Below are 17,372 nucleotides of genomic sequence, written 5' to 3'. Positions count from 1 at the left end.
ATATATATATATATATATATATATATATATATATATATGTGTGTGTGTGTGTGTGTATATATCAAAAATCACATAACATTAAATCTCATTCAATTTCTCCATACTTTTAAAAAGACATTTAGTAAGAAATGGAACTTAAATACAAAATAAGTACTCTGGTTGAATTTACCACGTAGCTTACCTCATTTATAGAAGCAGACAAGATAATTTTTAGAGGAGTATATATTTTTACTGTTAAATGAAAAATGCTGCCTGGTCCACAGCCTCATATAATTCACGTACAACTGTTCCTTTAAAAAATACAGCCAAAAGCACTGAGGGGGAGGGGTTAACAACCATCCAACATTTTTAAGGTGGAACGAATAGTTCGACGAATAAGGAACTGGCGAAAAAGGAGCTGGAGTCAGCCTCGTCTTTCACCTTTAGTAACTGTCACTTCAGTTCTAATATAATAATAATGGAAGGCTACTAGTAAAGCTGAATCTGCGTGGCCCTGATTGGCTGCGGGGGTGTCCCGTACGCGCGTGCTTTGGTTGCCGATGACGTCACCGCTCGCTCGCGCCGTCTCTTCCGTCATTGAGAGTTTCAGCGACGAGTCTTCTGAGGTGAGGAGAGCTGCAGTTCATGGTATTTCTCATATTTACACAACCATCACACACACTTTATACAGTTTGATTAAGCGACAGGCTCATTTCTGTATTGTTTTCATCGATCACAGCGATACTTGTGCGTCTTTTCTGGCGTCTTCCTTCTGAAATAAACATTTAGTGCAGCAGCAGCGAGCATGAGGAGAATATGTTGAGTTCATTCAGACCTGAGCGATGTTGTGTTCGTTTGTGGGATTGACTCGATGTTTGGAGTGAGAACTGTTACTGAATGTCATGTTAAAGTTTGAGATCTGTGAGGGGAATCGATCCCAAGTGTTTCTTTTGCCGTTTTCATGTTTACCTTTATTTCTTTGTCGACATTTGTCTTTGGCAGATTACATTTACTTATTAAAATTGATGTAGACACTTTATATTGCCCCTGTATGAGTAATGAATGTGGGAAATATCAAATCTGTATGCATGGGAATAAATATTAAGTTTAACACAGGAAACGTTACATTTTCTTTATTTTTTAGAGTTGTATGACCCTTGTCAGTTTCTGTACGAGTAACATGTTAATGATGGAATTACTTGATTGCAATTAATAGTTATTATAAAGTCGAACTATATTTAGATTTGCATATTATGGTATTGTAGTTATTTGCCTGAAGAGGTTCATAAAGAGAGGTTATTTAATTATTTTGTTTTAGTATTGATGATTTATGTTATATTTTGAGATATATTTCAATATAGCAGTTTTCCAGGCTTTTATCATGTATCCTGACTCAAATAATGTGTTTCTAACAGCAAACACTCAAAATAAAGTGAGATGATCTGCTGATGATCGTGAATGGCTTGTTGAATGAGTGTTGATAGTCTGAGGCTCATCAACAGATCTGCTGAAACGCTCTTTATTTCATGACAATAGTTCCTGTTTTCAACTCATTTATTATGCTGATGTCTTCAGATCTCCTGTAAATTGACACTTAAAGCTCATTTCATTGGTGTCAGCAGACTGAGGGGATTTGTTAGCTACTATACGTTTATTTCCATCTTTATGCTTTTAACTGTTTTCCATACCATTATTTATATGGAAAAATTAACCTAAAATTATTTATATTCTTATAGTTCTAGATACCTGTATTTTAATGAAGAAGCAGAATAATGTTAGGATTAGTAATAAAAATACTGAAAAATAATGAATTGGCATCAGTTACTGTACGATAAATAGATAGACAGTAGGGGTGTAACAGTTCACAAAATTCACGGTTCGGTTCGATTCGATACGATACACTTGCAACGGTTCGGTACGTTTTCGATACAGCAAAAAGAAAGAAATGGCAGAGAAATTTCCTTGATTTCATTTTTTTATTTATTAAAACTCATCATAAAGTATGATATTTTTTTACTTTGAGCAATTCTGGAGCTGTAATTGACTCTTCTTAGGAGCATGTAAAACAAAACAGCTTCTTGGAAAAAATTAAATGTAATATTGGGGTAGTTATAAACAAAGGTTTATTTTAGTTCAGATTAACATTTGAGGGCAGCCATTGTATTCATAATGTCAAAATAAAACTGACATAATGTTACTTGAAGGCATTATAGCCTAATATTCCTGCCAAACTTTCATGGTTGTAGTTAGTGTTACTAATAAATCCATTGTGAATATTGCAGATCTGTGGACACTGGATAGTTCATTCATGGCACAGTGTTTCTTCCTGGTTTCCACGCGCTGTTTGATCCGTTAATAACGGAGAAATGGGAATGTTTCTCACTAGATCTCGCAGCGATGTTATTACATCGTTTGAACATCGTTATTGTTTGAAAATTCGTAACGAAAACCGAACCGAAAGCCTCGTACCGAACGGTTCAATGCAAATACGTGTATCGTTACACCACTAATAGACAGGCATAAATGCTTAGAAGTGTCATTTGTTATAAAAACAAACTCAGTAATTGATATTTTTGATTTTGGCAGATCAGCTCCTCCCACTGTAATTCATCAGTTGTGTTCGACATCGGCTGTGGCTGGATGTATCCGATCGGCGAGAGTAACTGCAAACGGACAAAATTTCTAGCCGCCGATCGGTCTGCGCAGAGCTGCGTGAGGTCGAACAAGCCTACTATCAGCTCCTCCCACTACATTTTCTTTAATAAACCCAGATTTTGCAGATTTCAGCTCTTCCTGATGCTGTGATGATTGTCTTCACTTGTAGCTGATGGGAATTTACAGCATTTATTGGAGAATTACTGTGGGCGGAGCTTCACTGATGATAAGGACAGTGAGAACATGAGTGATCCAGAACCCTGCAGAATGAAACACACTGAAGATCCTGAAGAACAAAGAGGTTGGTGTTTATTCTTCATTCATTCATGATGCTGAAGAACATTCATGTTAGAAACATTCAAGCACTTCATCAGATTTAGATAAACAGTTCAACTATGAAACGGTACAGAATGTTCTGGGTTTTTCTTCAACAAATGGTCAGTAAAGGGAGGTTTGAGACATTTTTATATTGATTGTCAATATCAGATCAGGCTAAATACTATTAACTAGTGATGCACCGATGTGAAAATTGTGGCCGATACCCATAACCGATATTAATATTGCTGTTATGGCCGATACCGATATTTACCGATGTCGATATATCTCTGTATAGAAAACACATTTTTATGATAATCAAATAAAGAGCTATTTTCCAAAACACATTTTTTTTATAATATAATGCACGATGACACACATGCATTATATTGCATTGCATATAATGTGTGCTGGTCAACTTGTCTAAAATTAAGAAACCACTAGAAAACAGTAAAAAAAAAAAAAAAAAAACTGTGTACACTTAAGATTAGCTACTTAATTTATTATTCCAATATCAAAATATGATATTTGGCTTCTATTTGTGACGTGCTGTCTTTGTGTTTGAACGTTGCACATTTTAAACAGGACACAATTAGCTGAATAAATGTTAGCCAATACAAACATATTTATAGAAAACAGTGGACAGACGGTGATGTCACTTGCATGGTATCGATCTCTGATTTTGCAGTCCAGATTTTTTGCTTGGACAACCTGGTTTATCACCTTTAACTTCAAGTCCATATTCTCACAATATTCACAGAGGCATTGGTTCAAATGGGTTTTTACATGGGGCTAAATGTGGCTTGGTTGGAGTGTGCAAAACTTACTGAAGCACAACTTCATGTTGAGATTCTCATTTTGCCAGGCAGAGTATGTGGATTTCATGCTTTTCTGCAGGATTTGCTTCTGTAAGCCAGTTCGTTTGCTGACTGTTTTCTTGTGAGGCAGTGTGGTTGATACATCAGGTCTTCTCAAAAATTCTTGCACAGAAATGAATTTCTGAATTTCCCTCTTTCCATCTGATAGATTCTTCCTGTACTCCTTCAATCTCTGTTGCTCTTCCAATCTATGCAGTACATATAATTCAGGGTTCTGCTTTAACTTAGCCCGGTACCTCCGCATTCCAGCAGCAGCTTTACTTGTTCTTGAAACCACATCAGGACCATTCTCATTCCTTGGCAGGTTTCTCTCTCCTCCAGGACGCTCCATGGAGCGAAGCCTCAACTTGAGGAGACCTGCCATAATTTCTGAAAAAAGTAAATAAAATAAAGAAAGGCCATATACACTCACCTAAAGGATTATTAGGAACACCTGTTCAATTTCTCATTAATGCAATTATTTAATCAACCAATCACATGGCAGTTGCTTCAATGCATTTAGGAGTGTGGTCCTGGTCAAGACAATCTCCTGAACTCCAAACTGAATGTCAGAATGGGAAAGAAAGGTGATTTAAGCAATTTTGAGCGTGGCATGGTTGTTGGGGCCAGACGGGCCGGTCTGAGTATTTCACAATCTGCTCAGTTACTGGGATTTTCACGCACAACCATTTCTAGGGTTTACAAAGAATGGTGTGAAAAGGGAAAAACATCCAGTATGCGGCAGTCCTGTGGGCGAAAATGCCTTGTTGATGCTAGAGGTCAGAGGAGAATGGGCCGACTGATTCAAGCTGATAGAAGAGCAACTTTGACTGAAAAAAACACTTGTTACAACCGAGGTATTTGTGAAGCCACAACACGCACAACCTTGAGGCGGATGGGCTACAACAGCAGAAGACCCCACCGGGTACCACTCATCTCCACTACAAATAGGAAAAAGAGGCTACAATTTGCACAAGCTCACCAAAATTGGACCGTTGAAGACTGGAAAAATGTTGCCTGGTCTGATGAGTCTCGATTTCTGTTGAGACATTCAGATGGTAGAGTCAGAATTTGGCGTAAACAGAATGAGAACATGGATCCATCATGCCTTGTTACCACTGTGCAGGCTGGTGGTGGTGGTGTAATGGTGTGGGGGATGTTTTCTTGGCACACTTTAGGCCCCTTAGTGCCAATTGGGCATCGTTTTATACGTGCATTGGCCGATACGCGGCTGCTGCGTTGCCGATAGTTTTTTCCCGGCAGTATTTACAGACAGGCGTCCACAGGCAGCTCTGTGTTGCTGGAGACGCTGCACTGCCCCTCCCCCACTAGCAGAGTGCTGGAATCTGCTCTTCAAGACAACGATAAGTTTTAAACTTCCAAAGCATCTTTTAACTGTTTGACTTAGCTGAAATATTGCCATACACTTTGAATGTGGAAACACGTAGCTCTATATGTACTTGCAACTATAGCTAAGCAAGTTTGTGGGTCCAAATGGAAAACGCGAATGCCTCTATAAAACTGCTTGCCATTGTATTTAGGGAGCTGCAAATAGCTAAGTTGTTGGCTATTCGTATGCATATGGTAGCTGTTACGAACACTGGTCATAGGATTACATAATGCGACGTTGTTCCGTGGTATTTGGGAGTTTTATTCAGCGACCACCCGACAGAGGTTTGGACGCGTGTGGTGTGTGTGTCTCTCCAGTGTGTCTCTCCCACACATAGACTAATTCGTGGCAGTGCGCCACAGAATCAACACCGGCCGCCACATATTGCGTTTTTTGCGGTCGCCAAAGCGAATTTTTATCCCGCCAAAGCCTTATTTGATCGTTGAGTGATGTAGATGACTGAAAACTGCGCTTGTGACGGGTCACATGTTGCTGAAAGAACGAGCAGAGAGAGAGTGCGCCCCTCCTCTGGCCGCACGCGCGCACACTCACCGTCTTCAAACTGTCTTGCTCTCCCTCCCTCGCGCATATTAATCAAAATCAATTGAGAATTGACATGATGGTAAAAGGTCGGAAGAGCGAAGTTTCATGTGGAGGATTGGGATATTTTTTTTCCTGAATTACCGCTGGGTGTGAATTGTGCTAAAAAAAAAAAAAAAAAAAACCTTTCCTTATCTTCTCTGAAAAGCGTTCCGCACATTCAGCTGACAGAAACCACACTTTCAATAAACCCAAAAACCTATCCAGTGATGAAATGTTTTCTGTTGACACAAATCTTGTGCGATGTCCTAAACTGCCAGGATAATCACACAAACACGTACACGTCCGCTAATGACACCTCTGATTCACGCACTAATGACTCCTTTGAACCGATTCCATTTAATGTATGGCAATACATTATAACAACTGATCTATCCAACACTGAACTCACCAGACGTCTGAATTGGTGTTTAACAAATCGGTAACACTTTATAATAAAGTTCAATTTATTAAACTTTAGTTAACTTCATTAGTTAACATTAACTATTAATAAACTGCACTTCTACAGCATTTGTTAATCTTTGATAATGTTAATTTCACCATTTATAGTAGCCTTATTGAAATCAAAAGTTGTATTTGTTAACATTAGTTAGCCTAATGCACTGTGAATAACATGAACAAATGAACAGCTGAATGAACAGCTGTATTTTTATTAACTAAGATTAATAAATAATACAGTAACAAATGTACCTTTTGCTCATTTTTAATTATGCTTAAATAATTATTTTCAGTATTTTCAGCACTGAACTCTTCTTTTACTTGTTCTACCTCACCTGTTTTTACTATTTGTTAAATATAGTTTTTTTTTAAAGTTCAATAAATGATCATTTTTTAAATTGAGACTTGTAACATTTATCATCATGATCATTGTGTCATTTTTATGATGTAAATTGAGGGAGCAAAAGCAGTATCGGCTCCAAATATCGGGTCAAGAAAATCGGCAGCCCGTATCGGTCATCGGCTAAGGCTGATGAAAAAAAAATCGGTATCGGCATCGGCACAAAAAAATCCAAATCGGTCGATCCCTAATATATAAATATAGCTGGGCCAAAGCCGGCGGCACCGCCACCCTGGTGCCTTTAGGTAAGGCACCGGGGTTGAGGTGCCTCCGGCTTGGGCCCGTAATCGCTGCTCGCAGCTATATTATTTATCTTTGAATTATTTTGATGTACTGAAAATTAACTAACATTTGTTTCTTTCATGTCAGACCTGATGGAAGTGCAGGAGGAGAGTGAAGAACTGAGTGAAGTGAAGGAGGAGAGAGAAGAACTGAGTGAAGTGACGGAGGAGAGAGAAGAACTGAGTGAAGTGGAGGAGGAGAGTGAAGAACTGAGTGAAGTGAAGGAGGAGAGTGAAGAACTGAGTGAAGTGAAGGAGGAGAGTGAAGAACTGAGAGAAGTGAAGGAGGAGAGTGAAGAACTGAGTGAAGTGAAGGAGGAGAGTGAAGAACTGAGTGAAGTGACGGAGGAGAGTGAAGAACTGAGTGAAGTGGAGGAGGAACATCATGTCCAACAGAAAAGCGTGAAGCCGTTCACATGTGTTCAGTGTGGAAATAGCTTTACAAACAAATATCATTTTGAGCGTCACATGAGAATCCACACCGGAGAGCTGTTCAAATGTGATCAGTGTGGAAAGAGTTTCACAACAAAACAACATTTTGAGCATCACATGAGGATCCACACTGGAGAGAAGCCATTCACATGTGATCAATGTGGAAAGAGTTTCACAACAAAACAACATCTTGAGCATCACATGATGATTCACACCGGAGAGAAGCCTTTCACATGTGATCAGTGTGGAAAGAGATTCTTATGCAAACGATATCTTAAAGAACACATGAGGATCCACACCGGAGAGAAGCCGTTCACATGTGATCAATGCGGCAGAGCATTTCTTACTGCATCACACCTGAAGAAACACCTGAGAGTTCATACGAAGGAGAAGCCATATTCGTGTTCTGTGTGTGGGAAGAGTTTTTCACAGCTGCAAAATTTACACACACATCAGAAAATACACACTGGTGTGAGAGAGTACATGTGCTTTGAGTGTGAGAAGACTTTTATTACAGCGGACAATTTAAAACTGCACCAGAGAATACACACTGGAGAAAAACCTTACAAGTGTTCACACTGTGACAAGAGATTCAGTCAGTCATCACATCTGAAAAAACATGAGAGGATCCACACTGGAGAAAAACCTTACAAATGTTCACACTGTGACAAGAGATTCAGTGAGTCATCATCTCTGAAAACACATGAGAGGATCCACACTGGAGAAAAACCTTACAAGTGTTCACACTGTGACAAGAGATTCAGTCTGTCATCACATCTGAAAACACATGAAAAGACACATACTGGAGAAAAACCTTACAAGTGTTCACACTGTGACAAGCGATTCAGTCTGTCATCACATCTGAAAACACATGAGATGATCCACACTGGAGAGAAGCCGCACACCTGTGATCAGTGCGGGAAGAGTTTCTCTATTAAAAATAACCTGAAGCGACACTTGAAGATCCATGCAGTGGAGAAACCACATCACCGCATGCATCGTTAAAATAGTCCAACAGACTACAGTGGCTCAACCTCAAGTTTATCAAGCGACGAGAATACTAGCTATTTGTGTTTATCAAGCGATGAGAATACCCCATTCTCCCGTAAAAAAATGTAATATTTACATATGATTTGACAGTTTACTTGTAAATAAATACCTAAAATATAAAAGGAGTGCATCATGCCTGACCCTACATGAACACTTTTGGTTTTGTGACTGTAAGGCTCAATCCCAATTCACCCCTTGCCCCTACCCCTTGGCCCTACCCCTCCGTTTTGCGCGTTCCCGTGAAGGGGTAGGGCTGTCTCAATTCTCTTTTGGTTGGAGGGGTAGGGGTAAGGGGAAAGGCCAGATAGCCCTTGAAACTAAGATTTTTCGGGACCACACTTCAAACAAAGGGGTATGAGAAATGTACCTTCATACAACGGCTACAGAGGCAACATGACTGCCAATAATCATTTTCTTTACGGTCATGTTCTTCAAAGAAACGGTTGCAAAAAAATCGTTAAAGTTACAATATGACGCGTAAAAAGCAAAAGTTTGAAGTGAAGTGGATGCGCAGCAAGACCTCCAGACGCGCGTAAACGTGTCTTAACATTGAAATCACTCGCGCCAGACGCTCTATTCGCGTTTGGTGTGAACGCAGCATTAGGCGTCGAAGATATTGTCATCTCCGTTGTTTTCTGCAAACTTCAGAAGAAAAATGCAAAATAATAGCTGTAACTCACGCAAGACTACAGCTGACGACGGCATCTTGGAAGTTTGTGATAAACATTGGCTCATCTCCTGTGACGTAGGCGCTAGCGACGATGTATAATGACATGTAACGGTGTAGTAGTGGTGTCCCATTTCTTAGGGGAATATTTTCACCCCTACGCCTTGACACTCTGTTTCAAGGGGCAAGGGTAAGGGGTAGGCGAAGGGTTAGGGGTAGGCGAAGGGGTATCAAATAGAATTGGGATTGGGCCTAAGTCATTCTCTTCAAATGTTATTGAAGTTAGAAATGTGTGTGCCAATAATCTTATGTAATTTTATAGACGGTCCCAGTTAATCTCCAAAAGCCCCAAGCGAAAAAAAAAAAAAAAAGTACTTCATTGTATTTCAAGTATATTTATATTTCCGATAGTATGTTGAAAATGTACTTACACAAATTGTACTTTTTGTAAATATATAAAAAGTATACTGGCATTATGCTTTCACCCTAACACTTTTAACACACTTTAAAATAATACTATACTATACTATAATATATACTATATTACACTTTATAGAAATATATTATACTAAAATATACTTTAAGTGAAAGTTATGTGCACTTTCTAAAGTGTACTTATTTGAAAGAAAATGTAAGCATATTTTTTATATATTTTAAATTGTATGCTCAAAATTGTCATTGTAACATACACTGAAAGCATATGTGACCCGTCACGGAAACCAGGGACACAAGTCGGCAGCACAACTTTCGAGCAAAATGAGAAAGAAGCGTTTTTTTTCAAAATTGGTGATTTTCGTTTTTTTGCAGAATCTGTTAGTTGAGATCACGAAGAAGCCTCTCCATGTTTGAGATATCAGTATTGGTATATTTAAAAGCGTACATTTTGATGTTGAAATCGGCTTGTTTTTCAGAGATTCTAGCACGCAGTAGGGGCGTGTCATTGTCGGTGTGTATTTCCATACTGAATAAGCCGGCGTGGCTACTTATTATGCAGCGCTCTGGCCGGCTCTATCTGATTTCAAAATTCAATGAAGATGGACGCCAATAGCATTACGATGTCCAGCAATCGATTTAAATAGTAGGTTACATGGGGTTTAATTTGTCTTTTAATGAGATGTAGCCTAATACATGTTGTCAGTGCCAATACATCGATCCGCCTATGTAATTAATGTACATATGAATGGTACAGTGGTAGAGCTTTCGCCAGCCGTATCAGAGGTTATGAGTTCGAATCCGCCCTTGAACAGGTTTTTTTTTCTCGTATAGTTTTTTTTCTCTCATCAAAACGATTATGTTCATCAGTGGTTGTATATCAAGCAGGGACACGCAAACGCCTGAATTATTTTGTGATTTCAACAGAACGAATAGAGAGTATCCGCAACGCAATGGATTGAAGCACGCGTCGAGTGAAGACAGAGAAAACACTGTATCTGCGCCACTGATCGCAGCGGCAACGAGCACTTTGATCACTTGATTAAAAAAAAACACATTTCAGCGCTAGTATCTTATTTAAAAAAACACGAACGAAATTAATGCTCTGCCAGTTAACTGGAGATGTTTTATTTATTTGTAGAATAGGGCTTGGGCGTCGTGATGTCATACTTGGCGTGGCGGCCATGTTGATGGCCTCGCGAATGTAAACATACAGCAAGTCGAACGAGGAGAAGCAGAGTTGGGAGAAAGAAAAAAGATGTTAAAATCCCGAAAAGGATGTGTAATTTACCGGGATAGGTTAGGGAAACCAGGAACCAGTATGTGGACAAATTTTCCTGTAAAATATCCCGTATTTTAATACCTTACTCTCATAACAATAACATTAATGTTAGCCCTTCCATCGGACCTGTCAGTCTCTGTACTGTTGTCCTGTTGCTACCCCCTTGCCCTTCCAGCGAAATAGATGTTTTCAAAGCATCGTTTTGCTTACTTGAAGGCAACCTTAGCGTGATATTGGCCTTTTTAAGATAGCGTGGTTGTTGTGAGATCACGATTTCACGCTAATCTGTAAGCAAAGTCACGTTAGAGCACGAATTTTTGCTGTCAGCAGAGGGATAGCAACAGAAAGATGAATGTTGAAATTTTCATTTTTCGGGATATTTTATAGGAAAATACTAAAACGGGAAGACAGCGGGAAAAGAGCTCAAATGCGTGAGAAACCCGAAAAAAACGGGAGGGTTGACAGCTACTAACTACACTTTTTTGCCGATTTTGTCCACATAACGTTACTGGTCCCTGGCTTCTCTATTTAACGGATCCCCGTAAATTCCACATCCTTTTCGGGACTTTAATATCTTTTTTCTTTCTCCCAACTTCTCCTCGTTCGACTTGCTGTATGTTTACATTCGCGAGGCCATCAACATGGCCGCCACGCCAAGTATGACGTCACGACGCCCAAGCCCTATTGGTACATTCATGTCGCGAGATGTTTTAAAAATTGGTGGGAACATGTCCCATCCGTCCCACCCGCAAATTATGCCTATGCCTATTTCCATAGTTTATTGCTTATTATTTATAATTAGTCTGTGAAACCTTTCATTGACAATGGCAATAAAATCTAATCTGATTCTGATTCATAGCCTACTACTCATACTGTGTGTGTGTATGTATATTTCTCACATAGCACATCCTGTTTTTGATTTGAACATTGTCTAGAATTTATCTTATTTTTTATTCAGTGTACACAAGAGTTGCCTATACAGTTTTATCGGTAGATGCTAAGAGACATTTATTTATATATTACCTGTTTGCAAACTTTTTTTTTTTTCTTTGATGGCACATTTTCCTGACCTTTCTGCTCTTTCGTGCTTTACAGCTTTACAGGGGGAGCTTTACAGGGGGTATGGCTTATCTAAATGATATGTAAATAGAGCCTCTATTGTCACTCCCAGCAGGAGAGAGAGGTGAGAACTGAACAATCTTCAGTGGCTGTTTTCTCCCCTTTGAGCTTTTTTGAGTGCCTACCTTCAAATGGCCACAACTTCTCCAAATATTATCAGATTTCCATGTGTTACACATCGTTGGAAAGCTTGGAGACTACACTTTCAGAATCTGTGAATAACTCAAAATGCCCCAGAACCGACTTGTGTCCCTACTTTCCGTGACTGGTCACATATTTTAAAAGTACACATTTTAATATCAACACTGTAATATTAAGTTTGAGTGTATTTTAAGTTAGATTTGAGTCTTATTATGAAGTGCAGTTATTCATGCTAGTACTTCAGGACATTGTTTTAGAAAGCGTTCAATAGTATTACTATGAAAATGCACTTTTCCACCATTTATGAAATTTTGTGATGTGTGTAAAGTACACAGATAGCAATTATTGCAGCTGTTCTGTAATGTTTAATCAGTTTTGCAGACAAATAGGATACATCTTACACACAAAATGACATTAAATAAAACATTAAATGCGCACTTCAAAAGTACAGGTGCACAAAAAATGTGTTATGCTGAAAAGCAAGTGGTTTAAACCATCTTGCATCACCCATATTGCAACAGACAAGTTAATACTGGCTAAATTATAAGCAAAAAAAAATGAAATTCACTCACACTGTTAACATTGTTACAAGTGTTCAAAAAAGAACATTTCATTGGTATTGTTTAAAGGAGAAAAAGCAGGGCTACTGCAAACAAGACCAATTGAAGAGTGTACAGACCAAGAAGTCGCTGACCGTATTCATGCGTATAGGACTGATATAGAGGTCGGTTTGGCATTGATGTCTTTAAAGTAGAAGCTACCCAAGAATTTTAGTCTCTTTCAACATTGTTTGGATGTGGAATGACACATTTTGTCCTTGGACTTAACCATTACACATTTACGCTCAAGTGGTTGGGGATGCACGGCAAATACATTATGGGTGTGAGACACCTCATTTATAAATGTGGAAAATATATTTAACTGAGCATCTCTACACACCTTTCCTCCACTCTTGGCAAGCTCTTTTACTAAAATACAGAAGTTGGTGGATGTGGATGAGGCCCCATCATCAGATGTAAAAAGCCACCAGGGTCATAACTTTGCAGAATGTTCCATCATTTCACTGTACAACTGAATTATTTCTCTTTTTAAGAGTTGTGTTATTATATGAATGATAAACCACACTGCTACAAATGAAATGGTCATAAAATATACCTAAATTAACTGTTTCTTTGGGCAGCCAAAACCTCTGACATTGTTGAAACTCCGTTGATTTCTTTATTATGTTATATGTACTTTGAAGTTTGTCAAATAATGTCTTTATGCTATCATTAGCATTTGCCATTGTAGTCCCTTCTTTTTTTGAGAGACCCCTCCACCGAAGGAATCTTTTCACTATTTGTGTTGGCACATGTGTTGTTCCACTGAAAAACCTAAGCAAAGTCCCATTAAATGATTCAAATGGAAATGTGGATGTTGCCCACAGTGGTCCCCAGTTACGCATGCCTGCTGCCAAGTGCATTAATAAATGCACATTAAAAGAAGCATTAGCAGCACCATACAGTTTCTCAAAGTTGAGCACAAATTTTCACAGAGCTTGTTCTGCCACATCCACATGTCTCACTTTGATGGCATTCTGAAGAAGAGCGTGTATCCCAAAAACGAATAAAAAAGATGATTCCAATACTTCTTTTTCAGAATGCCATTCTAAACAGGCAATGCATAAAACAACAAAAATGACCTCCATTATTTTGATGTACTGAAAATTAACTGTAACATTTGTTTCTTTCATGTCAGACCTGATGGAAGTAACAGAGGAGAGTGAAGAACTGAGTGAAGTGGAGGAGGAGAGTGAAGAACTGAGTGCAGTGAAGGAGGAGAGTGAAGAACTGAGTGAAGTGAAGGAGGAGAGTGAAGAACTGAGTGAAGTGAAGGAGGAGAGTGAAGAACTGAGTGAAGTGACGGAGGAGAGTGAAGAACTGAGTGAAGTGGAGGAGGAACATCATGTCCAACAGAAAAGCGTGAAGCCGTTCACATGTGTTCAGTGTGGAAATAGCTTTACAAACAAATATCATTTTGAGCGTCACATGAGAATCCACACCGGAGAGCTGTTCAAATGTGATCAGTGTGGAAAGAGTTTCACAACAAAACAACATTTTAAGCATCACATGAGGATCCACACTGGAGAGAAGCCATTCACATGTGATCAATGTGGAAAGAGATTCTCATGCAAACAATATCTTAAAGAACACATGAGGATCCACACCGGAGAGAAGCCGTTCACATGTGATCAATGCGGCAGAGCATTTCTTAGTGCATCACACGTGAAGAAACACCTGAGAGTTCATACGAAGGAGAAGCCATATTCGTGTTCTGTGTGTGGGAAGAGTTTTTCACTGCTGCAAAATTTACACACACATCAGAAAATACACACTGGTGTGAGAGACTACATGTGCTTTGAGTGTGAGAAGACTTTTATTACAGCTGTCAATTTGAAACTGCACCAGAGAATACACACTGGAGAAAAACCTTACAAGTGTTCACACTGTGACAAGAGATTCAGTCAGTCATCACATCTGAAAAAACATGAGAGGATCCACACTGGAGAAAAACCTTACAAATGTTCACACTGTGACAAGAGATTCAGTGAGTTATCATCTCTGAGATCACATGAGAGGATCCACACTGGAGAAAAACCTTACAAGTGTTCACACTGTGACAAGAGATTCAGTCAGTCATCACATCTGAAAAAACATGAGAGGATCCACACTGGAGAAAAACCTTACAAATGTTCACACTGTGACAAGAGATTCAGTGAGTCATCATCTCTGAGATCACATGAGAGGATCCACACTGGAGAAAAACCTTACAAGTGTTCACACTGTGACAAGAGATTCAGTCAGTCATCATCTCTGAAAACACATGAGAGGATCCACACTGGAGAAAAACCTTACAAGTGTTCACACTGTGACAAGAGATTCAGTCTGTCATCACATCTGAAAACACATGAAAAGACACATACTGGAAAAAAACCTTACAAGTGTTCACACTGTGACAAGCGATTCAGTCTGTCATCACATCTGAAAACACATGAGATGATCCACACTGGAGAGAAGCCGCACACCTGTGATCAGTGCGGGAAGAGTTTCTCTATTAAAACTAACCTGAAGCGACACTTGAAGATCCATGCAGTGGAGAAACCACATCACCGCATGCATCGTTAAAATAGTCCAACAGACTACAGTGGCTCAACCTCAAGTTTATCAAGCGTCGAGAATACCCCATTCTCCCGTAAATTTTTTTTAATATTTACATATGATTTGACAGTTTACTTGTAAATAAATACCTAAAATATAAAAGGAGTGCATCATGCCTGACCCCTACATGAACACTTTTGGTTTTGTGACTGACATTCTCTTCAAATGTTATTGAAGTTAGAAATGTGTATGCCAATAATCTTATGTAATTTTATAGACAGTCCCAGTTAATCTCCAAAAGCCCCAAGCGAAAAAAAAAAAAAAAGTACTTCATTGTATTTCAAGTATATTTATATTTCCGATAGTATGTTGAAAATGTACTTACACAAATTGTACTTTTTGTAAATATATAAAAAGTATACTGGCATTATGCTTTCACCCTAACACTTTTAACACACTTTAAAATAATACTATACTATACTATAATATATACTATATTACACTTTATAGAAATATATTATACTAAAATATACTTTAAGTGAAAGTTATGTGCACTTTCTAAAGTGTACTTATTTGAAAGAAAATGTAAGCATATTTTTTATATATTTTAAATTGTATGCTCAAAATTGTCATTGTAACATAAAAAGCATATTTTAATACTGAATATACTATATATTTAATATTAATATAAAGTATTAATATAAACTTTAATACTGAATAATACTAATATTCATACTGAAAGCATATTTTAAAAGTGCACATTTTAATATCAACACTAATATTAAGTTTGAGTGTATTTTAAGTTAGATTTGAGTCTTATTATGAAGTGCAGTTATTCACGCTAGTACTTCAGGACATTCTTTTAGAAAGCGTTCAATAGTATTACTATGAAAATGCACTTTTCCACCATTTATGAAATTTTGTGATGTGTGTAAAGTACACAGATAGCAATTATTGCAGCTGTTCTGTAATGTTTAATCAGTTTTGCAGACAAATAGGATACATCTTACACACAAAATGACATTAAATAAAACATTAAATGCACACTTCAAAAGTAAAGGTGCACAAAAAATGTGTTATGCTGAAAAGCAAGTGGTTTAAACCATCTTGCATCACCCATATTGCAACAGACAAGTTAATACTGGCTAAATTATAAGCAAAAAAAATATAAATTCATTCACACTGTTAACATTGTTAACAAGTGTTCAAAAAAGAACATTTCATTGGTATTGTTTAAAGGAGAAAAAGCAGGGCTACTGCAAACAAGACCAATTGAAGAGTACAGACCAATAGTCGCTGACCGTATTCATGCGTATTGGACTGATATAGAGGTCGGTTTAGCATTGATGTCTTTAAAGTAGAAGCTACCCAAGAATTTTAGTCTCTTTCAACATTGGATGTGGAATGACACATTTTGTCCTTGGACTTAACCATTACACATTTACGCTCAAGTGATTGGGGATGCACGGCAAATACATTATGGGTGTGAGACACCTCATTTATAAATGTGGAAAATATATTTAACTGAGCATCTCTACACACCTTTCCTCCACTCTTGGCAAGCTCTTTTACTAAAATACAGAAGTTGGTGGATGTGGATGAGGCCTCATCATCAGATGTAAAAAGCCACCAGGGTCATAACTTTGCAGAATGTTCCATCATTTAACTGTACAACTGAATTATTTCTCTTTTTAAGAGTTGTGTTATTATATGAATGATAAACCACACTGCTACAAATGAAATGGTCATAAAATATACCTAAATTAACTGTTTCTTTGGGCAGCCAAAACCTCTGACATTGTTGAAACTCCGTTGATTTCTTTCTTATGTTATATGTACTTTGAAGTTTGTCAAATAATGTCTTTATGCTATCATTAGCATTTGCCATTGTAGTCCCTTCTTTTTTTGAGAGACCCCTCCACCGAAGGAATCTTTTCACTATTTGTGTTGGCACATGTGTTGTTTCACTGAAAAACCTAAGCAAAGTCCCATTAAATGATTCAAATGGAAATGTGGATGTTGCCCACAGTGGTCCCCAGTTACGCACGCCTGCTGCCAAGTGCATTAATAAATGCACATTAAAAGAAGCATTAGCAGCGCCATATAGTTTCTCAAAGTTGAGCACAAATTTTCACAGAGCTTGTTCTGCCACATCCACACGCCTCACTTTGATGGCATTCTGAAGAAGAGCGTGTAT

At 38.2% G+C, this 17,372-nt stretch overlaps 2 protein-coding genes across 3 annotated transcripts; both read left to right on the top strand.

Moving 5' to 3' along the window:
- Positions 1–80: 80 nt before the first annotated feature.
- Positions 81–15,621, top strand: LOC311094855 (uncharacterized protein). Of its 2 annotated transcripts, none has more exons than XM_084133038.1 (2): positions 81–605; positions 13,776–15,621. In XM_084133038.1, exon 2 carries the CDS (start codon positions 13,781–13,783, stop codon positions 15,200–15,202), a length of 1,422 nt encoding a protein of 473 aa, XP_083989164.1. In that variant the 5' UTR covers positions 81–605; positions 13,776–13,780; the 3' UTR covers positions 15,203–15,621. The 2 variants fall into 2 exon arrangements, with proteins under 2 accessions (XP_083989164.1, XP_083989163.1); XM_084133037.1 differs by lacking the exon at positions 81–605 and adding an exon at positions 9,773–11,961.
- On the top strand, positions 544–9,414 carry LOC311094869 (uncharacterized protein). Its single transcript, XM_084133062.1, has 4 exons — positions 544–627; positions 2,566–2,696; positions 2,804–2,935; positions 7,004–9,414. The coding sequence occupies exons 3-4, from the start codon at positions 2,878–2,880 to the stop codon at positions 8,350–8,352; spliced, it is 1,407 nt and encodes a 468-aa protein (XP_083989188.1). The 5' UTR covers positions 544–627; positions 2,566–2,696; positions 2,804–2,877; the 3' UTR covers positions 8,353–9,414.
- Positions 15,622–17,372: the final 1,751 nt, after the last annotated feature.

This window comes from Abramis brama (assembly GCF_963993115.1).
Source record: "Abramis brama genome assembly, chromosome: 1".
In the NCBI taxonomy this organism is placed as follows: domain Eukaryota; kingdom Metazoa; phylum Chordata; class Actinopteri; order Cypriniformes; family Leuciscidae; genus Abramis; species Abramis brama.
The sequence above is the reverse complement of the archived record's forward strand: the minus strand, read 5'-3'. Positions and strand labels throughout refer to the sequence as shown.